At 35.3% G+C, this 12,965-nt stretch overlaps 1 protein-coding gene across 1 annotated transcript in view; it reads left to right on the plus strand.

Annotated features, from left to right (window-relative positions):
- Nucleotides 1-12,965, plus strand: part of LOC121734087 (actin-binding Rho-activating protein-like) — a 66,175-nt gene that overhangs the window by 29,468 nt on the left and 23,742 nt on the right. The window contains exon 3 of the mRNA XM_042124500.1: nucleotides 12,486-12,663. Within this exon, the coding sequence (XP_041980434.1) occupies nucleotides 12,486-12,663 (178 nt within the window). The remainder of the gene's footprint in view (nucleotides 1-12,485; nucleotides 12,664-12,965) is intronic.

Here is a 12,965-nt window from a genome sequence, read left to right on the forward strand (position 1 = left end):
AATGGCAACAGGTAGGCACTTGATATTTTTACAAAGGCCTTAATTATATGTCTACTTCAATATTTAAGAATAATATTAAAATAAAATAAAAAATTAAGGGAGACTCCCATACAAAAACACAATTTTTCGCCCATTTTTCCTCTATAACAGTACGGAACCATTCGTGCGTGATTGCGACTCGCACTTGGCCGATTATTTTAGTAAGTTTTCTTAACACCTTAATTATTAGGACATGCACATATTTTTTTTATTATGAAGGAAACAGTTTTTGGCAAATATTTATTTGTTTATTTTTATTTCAGTGACGTACTATACGCTTCCATTACCATTTGGCTCTTATCATAATATTTATTTCTGCAATTACATCTATCGACTTTTAGGTACATTTAGGCGGCCATCTTTGAAATGTCAGCACGTCATCGCCTAATTACCAGTTCTGCCAACATGATAATTGAAAAACAATGAATTTTCTGACAAGCTTTTAAGACTAATTGAGATATGTTATTTATGATCTGTAATGACAAGTGTGCCTTTGTTTAACGGTTTTAAAGCCAGGGCCGCATCTGCGTATAGACACAGATGCGGCATTACGGCCACATATAACATTCGGAAGATAGCGTCCCGGGAATGTTATATTATGTGGCGAAGCTTTGTTCGTTTTGTACACTAAAAAGTTATCGCGATAAACCTATGGTGACATTTGCGGCTTCCGTATTTTTCACGATATATCGTGCAATAATCCAAGATGGCGTCATCTAGGCATTTGAATATGGTTGACGGGTTAAACGGGCCTTTTTATAAAGTATTAATAATTTTATTTTTCGGACAAAATTTTACCTTTCTTTCATTTTGTTATAGGGTTTTTTATTTTTATTTTCTTTCTGTTCCATTTCCAAGTACTAAGAAGTCGTTCAAAAGATTAAAATCTTCCCTAGAGACGACCTTAGTTCAAGATCAGACGCTTCAGTCATCTATTATGGTTCAGATGAACGTAAATTATCATAAGATTAATGAATGGAGTTAATAGATCTCATTCGCTCAATGCGATTTTGTAGTTGATGGTTCATTTGTCAAACTAAGCGGTGAATCCATCACACTAATTCAGAACTATAAAAAACTTCTCCTCATGAAATTGAACCATGTGTCTTGTGTATAGAGTTGAAATTACTGTGTGATTCAAGGAAGGTCTGGCTAAAAATAAGCAGATATTTATTTATTTTCATTATAATTTTACTTTTAATATAATTAGCGACTATTTTATAATTTTTAAAGTGATCTCACAAAACCTTGTTAACATAAGATTGTATTCTTTTTCATTTTCGATTCTTAAATCGAATCGTACTAAAAAAAGTATAGGTCAACAAGTAAAGTAAAGATTTCCTGAATTTTGCATTTTAGGAACATAAATATTTTGTATGTTATAATTTGTAACTGTATTTCTTTCACCCACACATTCGAAGCACTAATTTTCAAGTTAACGTACAGCTGAAAATTTGTATTCTGTACTGTCAACCAATCCATCAATGAAACATCGATTTTATTCAACACCCCTAAATTGAGGTTATGCTACTTATTTGTAATACATAAGCGGACGACATGAATACCAAGTACCAATAATGTAATTAATTTGAAAAGAAATGGGGTGTGCAATATGGTGTTGAATTTTGCATTTTAGGAACATAAATATTTTGTATGTTATAATTTGTAACAGTATTTCTTTCACCCACACATTCGAAGCACTAATTTTCAAGTTAACGTAGAGCTGAAAATTTGTATTCTGTACTGTCAACCAATCCATCAATGAAACATCGATTTTATTCAACACCCCTAAATTGAGGTTATGCTACTTATTTGTAATACATAAGCGGACGACATGAATACCAAGTACCAATAATGTGTTTAATTTGAAAAGAAATGGGGTGTGCAATATGGAACACGGATCCATATTTAATTCTTATCTGAGCGGTATAGTTCCATACTGTATTATATTTCGATGTCAGACAGCTAATTATTATAACAGCGTCGACCTATTAACAGAGTAGACAGAATGATAGAGTATGCCGACTTAGAACTGATGTTGAAATTTTTAAATTTGACGTATTATGACGAAAATCGTCGCTAAGGTTGTTAACTTGTTACCTACGAATTTAAAAATATGACATATTCGATGGACGTGTTCCTCTTTGGTCGTATTGTTGTTTGTGTTTTGGCACATGCGATTAAAATTGTCAGAATCCAATTTTGAAATCTTTATTTTAAATATTTAAAAATAAATTATATCAGCCAGCGCGAGGCACATTCCGTTCGTAATCCTAGTGAAACCCGACGAATTTCACAGATATTGAAACCAGTCCGTTTCTTTGCAGTCGAACTACTTGTAGTTATGTCTATTGTGCTATTAACGTGAAAAATATAACGAATGTTGAGAATTCTTTCAGTGTGTCACACACATATATTTAAATAACCAAATAACATTGTACGTGTATAACATTAAGCGTTATTGCTAAATGTTATACACGTACAATGTTATTTGGTTATTTAAATATATGTTATAAGCTTATTTTTACAAAAATAAAATGGTTTTAACTTTGTAACCATACCATATATTATAATATTATTAATTGTAAAAACAATAAATAATAATTACTGTTTTCATTTCTGTAATAATAGATATATTTTACTTTGTTTTAATATTTTATCAAAAACAATTTTTTTCTAGTATATTGTGCCTTAATAATTATTATTATGCAATATATTCAAAATAATAATATTTGAAATGAAAAATTATTTCTTTTTGTCTGTGACATTCACTAATATTAGTAGGTAAGTACGTATGCATAATATATAATAGATTATTATAAATATTAATATTTATTTGCTTAAGTAATAACTTGTATAATGTATATATTATAATATAAAATTAAAACAATTTTGGCAAATACGATACAGACGCAAGAGTTTTGAGTACAATGAAGCAAATTACACATTGTACTGGGTTCGCTGAATATCAAATAAACAAGAAATCAACATGCAGAAAGCACCCTGCACCACCGAAATGAATTGAGGCTTGTGAGACGTCACGACTCACGATACGATATCGAATGTCGCTGCGATTAAACACATTATTACAGTCTGTCAAAAAATAGTAGAAGCTAAACACAATGTGTTTAAAGTAATCACCATTTAATGTTGTTTTTAACCGACTTCAAAAAAAGGAGGTTATTTCGACTCGTATTTCTACAAACAATGTTTCTACACTTTAAATATTATCACCTTGACACATTTTTTATTTATTTAATGAGATTTCTATACGTCTATCTTTATCGCCTAATCTTTTTTGACAAACTGTAGATGGGAAGACAGAGATAGGTATGTTTTGGTGTAAAAACATTCCCCTGGTTTTGAATAATGAAAAAGGTTTTGGGTTTATCGTATCGCATAGTGACTCAAAGACTCAAAAATCATAGCGTGTTAACGTTTATTAACACGCTATGAGTTGAGTCTGAGGCCCAATTATATTATCCGCTATCGAAATCTACGACAAATTTTAACATAATTATATTTTTGTAGGTAACTACTACAATCTATACACTACAAATAATTAAACCACTTTGTGCGTCGCATTTTATTTTAAAAACAATTTAATAAGATTAAGATCTTTTAGATTAAGTCGTAATACACGCTCCAGATTTGTCTATCAAGCTCCGTAAGGACACCGGTGGGCGGTGACCGCGACAACAATATAGTAGGGGAGGGGAAGGTGCTATTTGTGTAGTCACTCAAGCGTTTTTTAATTTTAGCGGTGGGTTTAGAAACTGCAGCAATTTTAAAGTTTTGAAAAAGAAAATATATTCAGAAAGTTGCTTATTTAGGTAAATTACAAATATATTTTAGACAAAAAGAACTAAATTATTTAGTTTAGTGAAAAATAAAATATCTGCGAAGCTTAGTTAGAAAAATATGAAGCTTTATTTTTTATATTTTAAAATTTCCCTACAGGCTTACCTAACCCTTGAATCGTCAGTGCTTTATATAGAAGATTCTTTGGGGTATACTAAATATTCCCTATCTTGATCTGACAGATTCGATGACATTTCAATTTAAAAAAAAAAAATTTTTTCAAAAAAAAGATTTCTCACGTGGTGGGTCTACGTGAGAAATCTGAGTGACCAGAATAAAATTTGGATTTTATCTGCACGTGGTCCATGAAATGTACATTGCAATAATTGGTTACTCGACCAATTTTGATTTTTTGCCCAAAGATCGAGTTTTGACTAAATAAATAAAGTATTGCTCCGAAAATTCGTATCATAATTATAGTATTTAAAATTTTGTGGAAAAAAAATAATTTTGCTATATTATTGTTTTTGTAAACAATAAAGATTTTATATAGAAGGTGAAAAGGGATTCTAGTAATTATATTTGACAAGGGTAGCTGCAAACTTTTACTCTTTTACTTCAAGCAACCCAATTTACTTTCGTTTATAGGATCCAATATATTATGTCAATAATAATATTCTCTAAAAGTGGAACTATCAGGCAACGTATAAGTCAAAATTTAGTTTAGGTCTTTTTAAATTGAAAATATCCACCTTGAGAGTATATTTTATTGTGTTTTCGTACACAACATTTCTCATTAATACAAAAAAAAAATTAATGGTGAGCCCGTCACCTATCCAAACCAAATGCTTACACTTTGTTCGGACACAAAATCGCACGAGCAGTTCTTCATTTATTACATTTTTATAACAATTGAATTCAATAATTAATAGCGGATCATTTTGTTAATGGTGTTTTGCTGTCAAATTATTTTTTTTTTAGTGTTGACAGTGCAAGCAAGTTCCAATATAAATACTATATATATATTTTTTTTATTTTTATTAAAATAATGTTCTACGTAGATCAACTACGTAGCACGTAGCCTTTCCGTAGCACTCCTACGAAGCTACGAATATACTACGTAATAGTTTATACTGACCATAAAGTTAATAATAAACCTAGCGGAATAGAGAAACAAAGGCCTGAGCAAGCGAGATGTCACCATCAGTTGTCACTGCGTGGTGAAAAGAGACGTGTGGTACATGACAGCAGCACATAGAAATCATGTTCAATCATGCTTGTGTAAGTATATACGTAGTTACGTACACATATTTTTAACACAGATGAAACCAATTTCGGTTACGTTTGACAGCTCGAGATTGTTGCTCTATTCCGCTAGGTATATTAACTTTATGATACTGACACCCGGTTTCTGAAAGGTATGTCAAATCATTGATGGATGTTAAAACTTAAATCCATTTGAGTTTCTATAAATTATTATCGGACGTTTCCATAAGTCGCGGCTGACGGATATGGCTTAACAATGTGCGAGGTTCATCCTCGGAAGTCCGCGGATGCAAAAACATCCGGCCAGCCAGATTCTGTTCGGACGTCCGAACGCTAGTATGCTCGCTCGCTCGCTCAAGGTCACGTCCGCAACCTATGTCACAGTATGTGCACAGTTTAGTGTATTTTGTATTAATCAGAAATAAGCCGCATCCGATGAAGGCGCCCGATGAAAACGTCTGATTTTACTCACCAGCCGCATGCGGCCACTGGCTGCACGAATGCGGCGTACTCGAATTGTCATTTAGACGGTTTATTTTCGCCGTGCGGCGTAAATCGTGCGGCTTTAGTCACCCGTGTAAATCGGCCATGATCGCCAGTGTGATAAGGCACTTAGCTGTCAATAATGACACCATTTTCACTGTACACATTTTTCACTGCTTCTCACTAATTTTTGCACTATATTGTCCATTATAGTCTCTCGTATTGTTCATATATAAAGTTAGCACGGTTATGTTTTACTGTCTGTTATGCACAATAATCAATATCGTTCATACACAAAAATAACACGACTATAATTGACCGTCTGTCGTGCACAATGATCAAGGCTTGACAAGCGTTACGGAAACCCAAAATGGCGGTTGACATATTAAGATTCTCGAGTTAAATTGAATAGCCATGTCAACTGACACGCTGATCAAATTAACTAACTAACCATGCTTCTAGCAACCCAATTGGTACTTGACAGGAGATGTAACAGGTGGTTAGTTAATTTTAGCGTTGATCAGAGTTCAGAAACCGGGGGTGTGTGTGCGTCTAAGTGCTCCTTAGACGTGACTTCAACGTGACATGCATTTACGTGACAGTATTGATTGCCGATCGCGAAACGATAATGCGTGCATGTCATGCACATATTGCAGGACGAAAAATAAAAGAACTTGTCAATCAATGTATAGCGCGTAGTTTGCATGTCATTCACATCAATCAATACAATAACGATCATGCGTGCATGACAGCACGTAACGCATGTAATGCTGAGTTATCGTCTATTTTGTGCTTTAGGCTTGTATCCTTGTAAGTAGCACTGATACATCCACACTGAAAAAGATGTAAAAACAAGTCTATTTGTCTGTCTGTTAGCTCTTCAGGTTTATACCGCTGAACCGATTTAGATAAAATATATTGTGTTATTTTAGACTCGGGAAAGGATGTTGGATACGTTTTGTGGGCTAAATGAAGACAGAATAAAATGAACTTTATTCTTTAATTATTTTTACTTTATATATTTACCTGCGTTTGTAACGGTCGCGGTAGAGGCGAAATCATATAAACTTTTAATGAGGACACAAGCGAAGTCCTTTTTTTTTAAAACTAAAATTAATATGAATGGAGCTCATAATAAAGTAATTACCTTAAGGACCTTAGCGGTTTTTTGTTACTCTGGACTTACGACCGCACTCACTGTCATAAAATGATCACTTAATTACATATTTTAATGAAGATTTTATTGCTATATGCCAGGGGTCACCAATTAGTTTCGCTCGTGGTCTTCGCGGTCCGCACATTAAAAAATTAAACAAATGTAATTACGGAAATTACAAAGGTATTTGTATCAACGAGAAAAGTGTCAATTTTTGTTGCTACAATATTATGTTCATCAGTATGTCGAGACCGAAATAAATTTTCAACGAAGTTCATCTTCGAACATGCTTGGTCCGCACACAATTGGTCGGCTTTCCGGATGCGGACCGCGGTCCGCTATTTGGTGACCCCTGCTATATGCTATTGCATAGCTTGTATCGGGGGCTTACGGTGGTTAGCGGTACTACGGAACATTATATTGCGCGTGGCTCGACACGCACTAGGCCGATTTTTATAGTACAGATAGCGATGGGCGAGTCCAACTCGCACTTGGCCGCTTTTTATAATTCAAATTATTCTCTTGTTACTCAGATATTTGTGTACCTTCTACAAAAATATTGTTCCACTTGAAAGTTTTTTTTTTTTATGAAATAAGGGGGCAAACGAGCAAACGGGTCACCTGATGGAAAGCAACTTCCGTCGCCCATGGACACTCGCAGCATCAGAAGAGCTGCAGGTGCGTTGCCGGCCTTTTAAGAGGGAATAGGGTAATAGGGGAGGGTAGGGATGGGAAGGGAATTTGGGAGGGTAGGGAAGGGAATAGGGTAGGGGATTGGGCCTGCGGTAAACTCACTCACTCGGCGAAACACAGCGCTAGCGCTGTTTCACGCCGGTTTTCTGTGAGAACGTGGTATTTCTCCGGTCGAGCCGGTCCATTCGTGCCGAAGCATGGCTCTCCCACGTATATTTATACAAACATTATTCCTGTACCTTCAATTAATTATTATTTGTTACGAAAAACTTTTCAAAATTTCTCGTTAAGTCTTCTTAAGTTACATTTCGACGAATCCATTTAATGATTTTCTCTTTTTAAGTAATTTTATCATAATATTATATTTTCTTTTTAAATAATTTTGAAATGTATTCATTATCAGCATTCACTCCTTTGAAACCTGTGTAAACCACTGCCAACTCGATGTGGAGAATGGACGCAAAGAACATGAAGACGCTTTATACGAGTTTTATTATGAAAACCCAGCTATTCAGTATTAACAAAATAACCAGACAACACGTTTTATCATAACATTTTGATAATTGGGTATTTTAAAAAAATATTATTGATTTTATAATGTATTTTAAAACCTTATTATGTATTAACTAGCTGTCCCGGCAAACGTTTCTTTGACATAGTATTTCACCCCGGGTATTATTTTATTGAAGTGACTAAATAAGTATGTCACCATGGCAACGTCCATCGCTATCCCGTCGCACGAACAATTGTTGCCGTCAGTCTCGAGTTGTAATAATTTACTATTATATTTTATTCAACAAATGCACTTATCAATATAATAAGTACCCAGTAGCCGATTCTCAGACCTACTGAATATGCATATAAAATTTGGGAAAAATCAGTAAAGCCGTTTCGGAAGAGTACGGTAATTTTATTTATAAGATATTATTGATATTTAATGCAAAAACCTTAAAAAAATGTTTTTTCAATTAATTATAAACAATTAAAAATTCATGAAATTTAAATAAAGTCACGTGACTTATAAATGCGCCATGATTGAGATTTGACGTCACAATGTTATATACATTTCAATTGTAAAATACGCTGCGATCCCTTTACCGTCTCAAAAATTTCCTTCCTACTCCGGTCAAGACTTTGCTGGTCCAGACCCTCATTTTCCCTATAATCGACTATGGTGACGTGTGCTGTTTAGATCTTAATGCCGACAAACTCAACAAACTCGATCGATTGTTAAATAACTGTCTTCGATTCATATTCAACCTTCGGAAATACGATCACGTTTCTTCGTACCGCTCTAAGCTGCACTGGTTACCAGTACGCCAGCGCCGCTCCATACGAGCGCTATGTGTGCTATATTCTCTGCTGCATCATCCTAATACTCCTGAATATCTCGCCACTCATTTTGAATACCGTTGTAGCAGGCACGATAAAAACCTCCGATCCACTTCAAATCAGCTTTTAAGTTGTCCTTCCCATAAGTCAAGTTCCGTCCACTCTTCTTTTAATATCCAGGCTACGAGTATTCTCCTCTGGAACGCTCTTCCTCCGGAAATCAGGATGTCAAAAACCAGAGACACTTTTAAGCGCAGAGTACGTGACTTCTACTTGAAGCAGTTGGCGGACTCTTAGTTTTCATATTCTACAGTACCTAAGTATATTCATATTTCATTATTCATATCTAATACCCATAATATCTTGGCAAATATTTTTACTATATTTATTGATGTAAGTATATAATATAGTATATTATATTTAAGTATATAAGTACTCAATATATTTATAGTCTTATTATTTATATATATTATCTTATATAATATCAGTGTATCTATGATATTAGTATAGTTTAATATATTATATTCTATTAGTATAATTAATATAATATAATGTTGTATTTTTAGTAAGTTAGTTCTTTTTTCTTATTTTTGTAACTTGACTGGCACCTATACAATTTTGTTTCTGTATCGCCCAAAGGTTGACTGGCAGATAATGCCTTAAGGCATTAAGTCCACCTTTGTACGTCTTGTATGTGCATAAAGTTTTTAATAAATAAAAATAAATAAAATAAAAATATGGCAATATTAACCTTATTTCGTTGATGTTTAAGGTCAAAATTATATAGACTATATAGACTGTATTGTTTTAATTTTCTAACCGTATATTTTTTATTCAAACAAAACATTTCGCAGTTAGCCGCTCAGAATAAGTTCTCAAAATTAAGTCAGCATTTCACATTACCAGACAAAATGATTAAGGCGTACTTAGAACGAGTGGGCGAATAATTAGTAAAGAGCCACGAATTTGCTCTGAATATATTTTAATTCCAGTTCCATTGAATGGTCCTCTTGACGGATTTTTAATCTGTTTTAATCTTAATTCGTTTTTTAGCCCAACGTAAATAAGCTGAGCATTAACGGAATTCTGGATTAAATTGTTTTCCTGTTCTGAGGCTTCAACCTTTAGGCATTGATTATAATTTACGAAAAAAAATTAATGCGTTCTATTTTTGATTTCCCGGTCGAGATCACAAAACATTCCTCTTACCTACATCTTGAATGTAGTTCTAGTCAAATATAAAATTATGATTCAATAAAATAGCACGTAATATTAGGTAGATATAACATAATTGCAAACAGAATACAATTTCAGACACTGCGCTAGAATTTAGAGAGAAGCCAAATGGAATTATGTATAATTCCTAATTCATATTCATAATTAATTTATTGCCAGAATGAAGTACAGGTTGGTCTTACGATATTAAAATAGTGTGCAATACAAAATCAAGTCCTTAGTAATAATATCTATTAATATGAAATTAACAACCAATTAATATTTTTATAATATTTTCTTTTACAGGAAAATATTTTACGAATACTGAAAAGTTATTTTTGTTGGTATAATGTAGGTACTATCTGTATTGTATTATATTTTTAACTATAGAAAGTAAATTTTGAATTCTTAATAGGTACAATAATAAAATAGCTGTTACGAGACACGTGTAAACATATTATAAGTGTTGGTTCCGTAACCACACTGGTTTAGTATGAAAAACTGAAGATTAAAAAATTTGGTAGGATTTTTCAACTTGTAAAAGACGAGGCAAAAATAAACTTTAATAATATAATGTTACATAAACGAAGACATATCTGCCATCTACCACCTTAGTTTATGTTATAAATCTACAATATTGGTGCTCTACCAATCCGCGATTTTAAATTTTAATTTTTAAGGCTAGTACTAGACCGTTCCTTTTTCCGTTTTCATATGTTTTCATTTTCGCGCAATAAACAAATTTCTGTGCGAACACAAGCAGCGGAAAAAATCTAGGTTTCAATATAGAAATCTAATACGTCAGATTGAATTTCACGGTAATATTAAGGCAAAGGTCTTCGCGTTATTTATAGACTACAATCAGTCTTTGTACCCGATTACATCCAGATTTCTTCAGTCTCAGTAACAGCGTGACTAACTATTTATACAACTTTCACTTTTGCTAGATTTCGTGTATTTAACGAAAATCTAGACCTCGGTTTTTATTTGTTTCTAAATGGCAGAAAATGTTGCTTCTTCCAAATACAAATAGCTATGTCCACACTATGCGCTTTCGTCTTCAATTTTCGTCATCTTCTTTCGTTTTGGCGCATTCAATAATTGAATGCGTCAACGAACGCAATGCCAACATTGTCATTTTTGTTTTTTGGATACGGTCAGAGCGCATACGTCGCGGGCATGCCTCACGTATCCTGTTGACTGCGCTATGACGCATGCCCTTGATGAACAAAAAAGGTACAGTGTGGACGTGTGCTATTGGTCGAACTATGTCAATTCAATGCATAAGTCGTGATCTGTCGGCTGAGTTTCACATAAAATGGCCAAATTATGTAGGTCCGCCGTTTGCTTATGAATTAGCATTAACTCAAAATGGGAAATGGGAATCGGGCTTGGCTGTGGAGAGGTGGGAATCGGGAGCTTGGCTGCAGGCACTACCATCTAAAAACACTGGAACATTGCTGGACCGTAACACATTCCGTCTAGCCACTGCCCTGCGTCTTGGTGCTCCCCATGTCGTCCCCCATCAGTGTGTTTGCGGCGCGCACGTAGACAGTTACGTTCACCACGGGTTGTGCTGCTCGCGAAGCGCTGGCCGCTTTTCGCGTCATCACAGCCTGAATGACCTCATTCATCGGGCTCTTGTCACTGCCGGTATGCCAGCTATACTGGAGCCCTCCGGTTTGGCGCGCGACGATGGCAAGAGACCCGATGGAATGACCCTGGTCATTCCATGTCCAGGGAACCTCGAGTTGTGCGGGCGCAGCCGCAAACCAGGCAGAAAACCTGAAGCGGCACAAATGTGAGAACCTCAGTGGAGATCTCATATTTGAACCGTTTGGGGTGGAAACCCTAGGAGCATGGGGTCCGGGGCACTCCGGGGGCACATAAGCTTTTTAGGCAGATATCTAAGAAGCTTATTGAAGCCACCTGAGACTTCAGAGCCGGGAGCTACCTGGCATAGCGGATAGCAATTGCCATCCAACGTGGCAATGCTGTCAGCTTGCTGGGCACTCTGCCACGATGGGGGGATGGGGACGACCTGGGGAAATTTTTCTTTTTATAGCTTTATACTTTAAGTTTGTATATATTTGTATATTTTAGATTGTATGTTTTAGTGTTTAGATTGTTATCTGTATCTTTGTTAATTAAGTTACATTTTAAAAGTTTAATTAAAAAATAATTAAATGGGAAAAAAAAAAAATCTATGGAAGCTTCACACCACGTCAGTCTGACCCCGTGCTAAGTACCTGAAGGACTTGTGTTACGGGCACCAGACAACGGAAATATATTTAATAATTTTATACCATACATATTATATATTTAAGATTTTTATTATATTATGATACACACCCATGACCTAGGAATATACAAAACTTTTTTGTTCCGACGGTGGGATTCGAACCCGCGACCCCCGGCTTGAGCCCTGACAACGCGCTCAACCACTGAGCCAGAGAGGTCGTCGAAAATGGAATGAGTAAGAGGCACGTTTTTGTTCCAGGCCGATTCCCGGTTCGATGACAGAGTACCGGGGGGCGGAGGCCCAGGCCCGCGTGTGCACTGAGATGAAGGAGTTGTGTGAGATCATCAACGAGTACGGCAAGACGCCCTGTAAGAGCCTCCTGCCGCCGGAGCTGAAGAATGCCACGAAGGTCATATCGTTCGGCGAACTGTTCACAGTGAGTACTGTACTAGAATAATATTACCTATATTCATACCTCCTTAGGGTAAATTCAGTCCGCAACACGACGCGTAGACGCATTTCTAAAGTATGGATTTGACAGATTTGCAAGACGTCTCACGCTCAAGAAATCTGTCAATTCAGTACAAATTTATAATTGATGCATATACGCATCGTGTTGCGGTCTGAATTAACCCTTAGGGTCAATTCAGATCGCAACGTGACGAGGCGAGGTGAGGCGCGGTGCGGCATAAATTTGTATGGATTTGACAGATTTCAATTGCGCGAGGCGACATGCCA

Source organism: Aricia agestis, chromosome 15, assembly GCF_905147365.1.
Source record: "Aricia agestis chromosome 15, ilAriAges1.1, whole genome shotgun sequence".
Taxonomy (NCBI): domain Eukaryota; kingdom Metazoa; phylum Arthropoda; class Insecta; order Lepidoptera; family Lycaenidae; genus Aricia; species Aricia agestis.